This window comes from Lepidochelys kempii, chromosome 3 (assembly GCF_965140285.1).
Source record: "Lepidochelys kempii isolate rLepKem1 chromosome 3, rLepKem1.hap1, whole genome shotgun sequence".
NCBI lineage: Eukaryota > Metazoa > Chordata > Testudines > Cheloniidae > Lepidochelys > Lepidochelys kempii.
Window position 1 is genome coordinate 22,696,949 of NC_136382.1, and position 8,977 is coordinate 22,705,925.

At 46.3% G+C, this 8,977-nt stretch overlaps 1 protein-coding gene across 1 annotated transcript; it reads right to left on the reverse strand.

The window, feature by feature from the left end:
* Positions 1 to 853: 853 nt before the first annotated feature.
* On the reverse strand, positions 854 to 3,531 carry RHOB (ras homolog family member B). The gene has a single exon (XM_073335915.1). The coding sequence runs from the start codon at positions 2,981 to 2,983 to the stop codon at positions 2,393 to 2,395; it is 591 nt and encodes a 196-aa protein (XP_073192016.1). The 5' UTR covers positions 2,984 to 3,531; the 3' UTR covers positions 854 to 2,392.
* Positions 3,532 to 8,977: the final 5,446 nt, after the last annotated feature.

The following is an 8,977-nucleotide window of genomic DNA, read 5'->3' on the forward strand; positions in this document are numbered from 1 at the left end:
ATACATGAGGATCATTGACTAAACTTGAGGCTTTCGGGCGAGGGATCTTTAGTGGGCTGCTGGGGTGCAAATGTCCCCTCCCTTTTTGGGCTGTTAGCAAGTGAAGCCTGTAGCCCAGCTGTGTCATGCAGGAGAGCAGTTGAGCAGTTATCCAGTCTTACATCTTTCATTGTCCATAGCTTGTATTTGTATGCAAGATGTATTCACTACAAAAGAGCTGTGATCTGACTGTATAATACAATCAAAGTAATAAGTTTTGCTGCTGGTAGTTACTTTTCCCTTTAAGTCTACCTAAGACAGAACCATATGGGTTTTGCTTTACACAGGGAAAAACCCCAACAAACAGTATAAATTGTTACTCTAACAATCCCACAATAGCCCTGCTGCTTTCTGAATTTAATTCAGTTTGAAGGGAAAGTCTGTCCCTACAGTCAAGGGCAACCTATGGAAAACATCAGGAGGCAAGTGGGGAGCGCCCCTGACCCCGCCCTGCAGGACAAAGGAGTTTTGTACTTCTGACTTGTTACTTACAGGGGAAATGAAGATGACTTCATTTCAGACAAAACAAAAACAAAAAACACTTCCCTCCCCTCTCTTGCCCTCAGAGAATTTGCAATCGTCTCCTTACTGAAGAAACTGATTTCTCTGGAAATCTCCCCTGAAAAGGATTCTCAATATGTTGCAGAAAATACACTTATTGCAGAATTCTGCCTCAAAAGATGTGCAATCCAAAGAGCATGTACATCAAACCCTACCCATCCCAAATTTTATCTGTGAAAAAAAAAAATCACTGGATGCAGATAGTAGCTTCAGCTTTGTTCAGGCAACTCATTGAACCACAGGAAACTTCTCATGAATGTCATCATAGAGTCTTTTAATACTTTACATAAAAAACTGCATACACAGCTTATATAACTTTATGTAAACATCATATAAGTCTCATTGCTTTTGCCATGTCAGTTCATTAAAAATGAAACAAACCCCTAAACAAAACAGCCTTAGTACCACTGTCAAAAAAGGGAAACCAAAATACCTCATAAGAAAAATAGACGGATAGGTTTGTTCTCTGAACCAGAGAACCACAAGTTTAATGGCTGCCCTGTAAAAATAAAGTTTAAATAAGCCCAAATACTTTAAAATCCTCTGGAAGGGAAGAGGAAGGAGCCAGTGTTTCCACTCACTTTTCAAAAGAAATACAGTGGTTTTATTTATTTGACATTTTTTAAAGAAATCCAAAACAGATGAGGTTACTACGTCAAAAGTGTTCATAATGCTACAGTGTTCTATGCATTTCACAAGTGTTAAAATTAAAAAGTTAACACCCAGTTGTGCAAAGTAAGTTCTCACTGGAAAATAATGATTTTTTTAAATTAACCAAAGCAACACAATTGCAGAAGACAACTGTAACTGAAGGAGCAGGCACCTAGATAATACATGGCAACATTGGGCTTCTCCCCACCCTCTCCCATCATACTGGGACAGTCATCAGGAGATTGATGTCTAAGGAAAAGAGAGAGCAGATCAATCTTTTCTAGTTCAGCTGGGTGACTTCTACAACTGGAGTCAGTTCAGCTCTTTAAACAGCAGGCTTTAGTCATTCTTGACTGCGCTAGGGAAGGGTGTCTGTTCCTCTCAATGACTGAAATTGAAGCTGGGCAGAGCAGTTTGGCACCCACTCCCCAGTTTACTTTAAATAATAAACACACCTTTCAGTATCCCAGTTCAAACTGAAATAATATTTAGGTATATACACACTGGATAACCCACCCCTCCCTGATGCCCCTTTTGATCCAAGTCCTCAAAGAGCTATGTTACACAGCAGGTACATCGGAGGTCAGCTCAGTCCAGGAAATCGGCCCCGTGGGAGGTGTTTGCTGCTGGTGGTCTGCAGGAAGTCTGAGAAATGCAGCCCCCACCCCAAAGCACTCAGGGCCTGGGGTAGGAAGAGCGCACACACGGGAAGGAGGAAGTCTCTTCCAGGTGGCCCATGTGCATTGATCCCCGCTCACAAAGGAGACTGTCTTGGTGTTGTAGATGTTGGGTTAATAACCCCAGCTGGAGAGAGGGGAGAGGAGCTGGTTCCATTCTTCCCCCCCCCACCCCCGGCCCCACCCCGGCCCCACTGCCTAAATCTCAGCAGCAAGCGGTTTCCGGCTGCGTGTCAGTCCTTGAGCGAGTGGTTTGCAGGGGATGGCAGCAGCCTTGGTCTCTGGACGACGGGCGCCTCCCCCTCCGCAGCTCTCTCTCCCCCCCTGGGCAAAGCGCGTGGGTCTCCCCGCCTCGCCTCCAGTGCGCGGCTCCTAGCAGGGGCAACCTCCCCTCCCTCCCGTGCAGCGTCCCCCCGGGTCCCGGCGGGCGAGCGAGCGACCCCAAGGCAGCCCCGCGGCGCGCCCTATAGCACCTTGCAGCAGTTGAGGCAGCCGCTCGGGGCCCCGTAGCGCTTCTGCAGGGCGGCGCGGGTGGCCGTCTCGAAGACCTCGCGGACCCCTTCCTTGGTCTTGGCCGAGCACTCCAGGTAGTCGTAGGCCTGGATGCGCATGGCCATGGCCCGCCCGTCCTCGGTGCGCACGGGCTCCTGCTTCATGCGGGCCAGCTCGTTGCGGACGTGCTCGTCGTTGCGCAGGTCCTTCTTGTTGGCCACCAGGATGATGGGCACGTTGGGGCAGAAGTGCTTGACCTCGGGCACCCACTTCTCCGGGATGTTCTCCAGCGAGTCCGGGCTGTCCACCGAGAAGCACATGAGGATCACGTCGGTGTCCGGGTAGGAGAGGGGCCGCAGGCGGTCGTAGTCCTCCTGGCCGGCCGTGTCCCACAGGGCCAGCTCCACTTGCTTGCCGTCCACCTCGATGTCCGCCACGTAGTTCTCGAAGACGGTGGGCACGTAGACCTCGGGGAACTCGTCCTTGCTGAAGACGATCAGCAGGCAGGTCTTGCCGCACGCCCCGTCCCCCACCACCACCAGCTTCTTGCGGATCGCGGCCATGGCCAGGCTCGCCAAGCTCGCCTTGTGGTGCAGCAGAACGACGGAGGCGCCTTCTTCGCCCCCCGCCCCCCTTCCTCCTCCTCCTCCCTCTCGCTGTCTACAGGGCACCGTGGCGAGCTGGGATGGGCGAAGCGAGCGGGGAGGGGGGGAGGGGTTTCTCCCTCGCACCACGCGAGCTGGGGCTGAAACCGGATCGCTGCACCGCCGCTGTCTCCTCCCCGGGCCCCGCGGCTTTGTCGCTGCCGCGCTCTCCCCTGCCGGGCTGCGATGAAGCAGGGGGATCGCTGCACTGCACCGCCCCGCTCTGCAGGCTGCCTGGCTAGCTCGCCTCGCCGCCTCCCGCAGCCGGGGCTCTCCGGAGGCAGCCCGCCGTCTCCTCTCCCTGTACGGCTTGCGCCTCTCCCCTGCCTCCGCCGCGCGCCTGCCGCCGCCGCCGCCTGGGGGTATTTTGTGGGGCAAGGTCTTGAGCAACGCGGACAGCGGGGGCCCCTGGCTTCCACCGTTCTGAGTCCGGCTCCACCAGTGCTGCAGGCTGCAGCTGGGCGCTGGTATATAAAGCGCCGGCTACTTTCTTAATATAGCCGGCCAATGGCAAGGCAAAGAGTGAGGTCATCTTTTTGAAGGCGCTCAGCCATTGGTGGGGAGAGCTGCAGGCACTTAGGCGGGGCCAGGCCGGCGTGACTGGCAGTCCACGATGAGGGAGGCGGCTGGCTCGCTGCAAGTGGGTGGACTGAGGTGGGCCGGGACTGCACCTTCCTGAAGGGTGGGGGTTAAAGGGGCCGTCTCTGCTCTTCGCCCTGGGGGCAGGTGCCGTCAGTGTTCTTCCCAGGAGGGGTCCCGCTTCTTGGGAGCTGGAGATAGGGTGACCAGATGTCCCGATTTTATAAGGACAGTCCCGTTTTGGGGGTCTTTTTCTTATATAGGCTCCTGTTACCCGCCCCCCCCAACCTCCTGTCCTGATTTTTCACATTTGTTGTCTGGTCACCCTAGTGGAGGATTGATTCCCCTTAAACTTTCCTGAATGGCATAGAAATTTCCCTGCCTCCCTCCCTCCACTGCAGTGTCTCCACATCAGTGTTTCTCAGAGTTTCACTAGCAGCCTTGCTCTATCACTGGGAACAGAGCTCAAGCTAGCTCCTTCCTAGCCCCATCTCCCCTCACTCACGGGCTGCAGTTAGTTATTGATACCAAACGTCACACTTTCCACATGCTAAACACTTATCAGGCTGCAAGTGATATGGAAGCAGATAAAGATACTTTGAGGGATCACCATTCCATCATGCCCCCCACCCCACAACCTGCCTAGGAATAAGTAACCACCTTCATGCCCAGTTTTGCCTTATTACCCTGTGCAAACATGGGCCTGCAATGAAATGCTCCATCTCTGACAGGATTGCACATGGTTAATTGATGTGCAGTGCACACAGCTTCCATCATTTAGAGCTCTAATTAAAAATATTTTTCATTCTGTGCTTGTGAACAGTGAAACCTGCCTTAAGAGGCCACTGCAGGAACCAGCAAATAATAATAATAATAATTAGCAATCATACTGCCTAGCAAAGAGCATCTTTAAAGGTTGGACAAAATGGAACTGGAGTCCTCAGGGATTATTTTGAGTGGTTAGTTTAAAAAGTTACATTTAGATCACTGACTAATAATAAAAACAGGACCCATCCACTTCCCCCCTTCAAATATAGTGATAATTTTTCCTTTAGATCCTCATATGCCAAGTGTCAGCCCGGAAGGAATATTTGTATGGAGGAATTATGAAACCCTAGAACTAGTAGACTTTAATTGAACTGCCCTCTGAATCTTAATTTATAGTAATATTAGTAAGTCTACAAAATGACATGGTTTACTAGTGGTAAATGGCAGACACCAACAAACACTCTCATCAGGCACAAACAAGGATACCTGCTAACAACCGAAAAAGAACAAGATGTGCGCTGGACAGAACATTTCAAGAATTGTTGTCCAGGGAACTACCTAAAGAGGAAGCAAACATCCAGGAGGCAGAAGAAAATCTTGATATCAACACAGACACCGTAACTAAGGAAGAGATCATTCAAGCCATCAAATCCCTAAAAATGGGAAAGCTCCTGGCAAGGATAACTTGAATGCAGAATTGCTTAAGGTAAATCCTAAATTAGCAGCATCTATCCTGGCCACTCTATTTACATCAGTCTGGAAAAGGGAAAAAGTGCCAGATGAGTGGACTAATGGAGTTATAGTGAAGATACCAAAAAAAGGAACTCTCAGTGATTGTAATAACTGGCATGGTATCACACTTTTGTCTGTGACAAGCAAAGTATTGTGTAAGATCATAGTCCAGCATATATCAGAGGCAGTTGATAGCATTCTCAGAAAACAGCAAGCTGGTTTTTGGAAAGGGCATGGGTACACAGACCAGATCTTCATTCTACAAAAATAATAGAACAGTTCTTAAAATGGCAAAGACGACTCTACATAAATTTCATAGACTTTGAGAAGGCTTTTGGTAGCATTCACAGGACCAGCCTATGGAGCATTCTGCAGGCATATGGAATTCCTTTCCGTATAATCAACGTCATTAAAAGTTTCTATTTCAACTTTACATGCAGTGTTGATCACAGTGAGCTCAGTTTTGAAGTCAAAAACAGGAGTACGTCAGGGGTGTATCACGTCTGCAATCCTCTTCAACATTGCCATCGACTAGGTAATGCGGCGTACAAGAGAAGACATGCCAAGAAGCACTAAATGGACACTCTTCTTATCCCTTGAAGACCTGGACTTTGCAGATGATGTTGCTCTCCTATCACATATCCAACACCATATACAAGAAAAAACAACTCGACTCAATGCATTCAGCCAGCAAACTGGACTGAAAATCAACTGCTATAAGACAGATTTCATGATCTTTAATATTGCCTCACCATCACCAGTACGGATAGAGGGTTATGTTCTCACCAATGTAGAAACATTCACATACTTGTGCAGCACCATCAGCCAGGATGAGGGAACAAGCCAGGACATCCGGAACAAAATCAATAAAGCCAGGAACACCTTTAGGAGCTTAAATACAGTCTGGAAATCATCAAAATGCAACACCAAAACCAAACTCAAGATTTATCAGAGCTGCGTACTTTCAACACTACTTTATAGTGGGGAATGAGAAAGTATGACATGTCCAAACTGTCTTCATTCCATATAACCTGCCTCAGAAAAATCCTCCGTATCTTTTGGCCCAGAACAGTGTCAAACCAAGATCTGTTGACACAGTGCAGCCAAGAAGATCTGAGCACCATCATTGCCAGGAGGCGGTGGAGATGGATCGGTCATGTGCTCTGGATGGAAACTGATTCCATCTCCAGAGTAGCAATAAGATGGACACCTGAAGGCATGTGAAAATGAGGCCGCCTGAAAACAACATGGCGAAGAGCTGTGGAAGTCGAGCTGAAAAACCTGGGGCACAGCTGGGAAACTATTGAAAGACTTGCCAGAAACAGACAGGAGTGGAGGAGCTTCGTCGCTGCCCTAAACGCCAGAGGCATAATAGGAACATGATGATGATGATTAGTAAGGTACGTTAATCAGTAAGTAAGTTAAACAAAAGGAAGGAGCAAGTGATTCAGTTCGTCAATATTTTGATGATGGGAGCTATTGAAAGCCCTAAAATAGATAGCTATGCTGAGCACATTAAAACAATGCATTTTAAAATCTTACAACATGATGGGTACCCTGTTGCTATCTACTGTGCTGTACCTTGGCTGCTATTATTGCTGCTCATTGAGTTTCTCCTTAGGGTCTTGTTCCTGCAAACACTGACATACATGCTTAACTTATTCTATTGACTAATGACTAGAATTGGACTATTCATGAGCCCTTCCACTGCAGGATTGGGTTCAAAGTACCCTTTTGCTAGCCTGTTCAGACCTTAGTAAGTAGAACATAACTCCTAAGCCACAACTCCATATACATTGACCTCACATCACACTTTTTAAAAAATATGTAGCCATTTGCATATATAGGATGGTTTGACAAGGTGCTTCCCTTAGACTATTACAGCAGTGTATTGTCAGTAGGACAAAGATGTGATTGTGGCTCATTTAATCCTATACATTTGAATAAAATTAATCTTCTATAAGGATCGCTCTCTTTTCCCTTTCCCCCGCTGCCAGGGGACTATATTTTGCCTTTGCAGGGTGATGGATTTGGTGACTTAGTAGATCATTTCCACCTCTGATTTATGCGATCCTATTTTGTAACTGGCTGTAAATCCTCTTGTGGTGATTGGTGCAGTATCTTTCACATTAAAGCTATTAAAACTATACAGAGCACAATCATGTACTCACTTTGACTTATGTTGGAGTCATGTTGGTATTAAAGGGACATCACCACTTCAAAATCCCATTTCTAGCCGAAAGCCTACCCCTCGCTCAGAAAAATATGATTGTAAAGCTCCAAAACTTGACAGGGGGATACAATATCTGATACATTTTTAATTTTTAATTGGTTAGATTTCAAAGTGTTGGTGTCCCTGTGAATCCACTCACTGGGCTAACTCTTTCTCCATCATAAGCCCATAACAAGAGGTAAGCCATCTCTGTAGAAATAAGATCTCACTTCCCATGAGGACAGATCCTTCTAATTGTGGAACATTTGTGTCTTGTACTGTAAGGAGATAATTGGGGGGGGTTGTAACAAGTACTTTATAATTTTAAAAGATAATCCAAGTTCATTTGCTGTATAATTTAAACTACATTGTCTACCTTTGCCGTTTGCAAGTTAGTTGAACCTCTTTGAGCATGTGAACAAAAACTATGTTTGGTTTTTTCATTGGAGGTTAGTGCCACCATGTGGCAACCCTAATGCTCTGTTCTGGTAAATCAGAACTTTTGCATCTGAGGAGGCAGAAAGAGAATTTGTGAATATTTTGTAAGTATTTCTGTGTGTTCAGTTTAAGATTTATTGTTGTTGATGATGATTTTTAACTTACTTTTGGACTCCATGAAGAAACATAGCTCAAATTAGATTTTATCATTTTGTAAAAAAGAAAAGAAAAAAATGAATTAACTAGGGTGAAGGAAGCAGCTGACTGGTTAGTTATGTTTGACATATCAACTGTGCTCTGAAATGAACAATATAAAAATGTTGCTTATTAATTTAAAAAGAACACGGGTCTGTTCTTCTCCCAAAATGCTAGTGGGAGTTATCTGTGTTCATTTGAGTCCAGCTCCTGCTCTCCTAATTCACATGAGTAGTCCCATTGAAATCAGTGGGCTTGATTCTGATTTCATTTTCTTTTCAAGAGAAAGTCCACAGAAGTCAACAGAGTTACTGACCAATAACCAATGATTCAAGTGAATAGGATCTACTTGGGTAAACTTCTTACTGAGCACTGAGACTTTTGCCCAAGAATGAACTTTTCAGCGTCCATCTCCAATTAAAATATCAGCATCAGTGCAATTTCTATCAAGGTACTGTACCTTTAAAAATGCAAATTTAACATAAGGCCAGTGGGCCACATCCAGTGAAACATGCTCACTTATACCAGCAGTGACATCAGTCCATAAACATTACCTTAAAGTCAAGACATAGACCCAGAAAAGTAATTAGGTTCTGAGCTGAGGCTGCTGGAACAGCTGTGTGGTACCTGCACTGAATTGTCTTCCTCGGGGCTTAATATATTCAGCTGGTCCAGGAAAATGTGAGGTGACCCTGTTTCAGGAGGGCAGGGATTGGGAGTGGAAATCTATGTATGTCCTTTTGATTTCCTGTTTGAGCAATGGATCAGGGCGAGCAACAGAGAAAGGGTGTTTAGCCTCAGAATTTTGTGTGTGTTAGAGCTGGATGACTGCAATGGTTTCTGTAAATTGATCTAAAGGGATAATAACATACATCAGTGCCTGGGCTTCCTTCTCAAGAAGGTGATTGAGGGCAATGGTGGGAAAGTTGGAAAGTAAAATTAAAATAGGCAGCTGGGACCAGATGGCTTTTCCTCCTTCCCAAGGTATT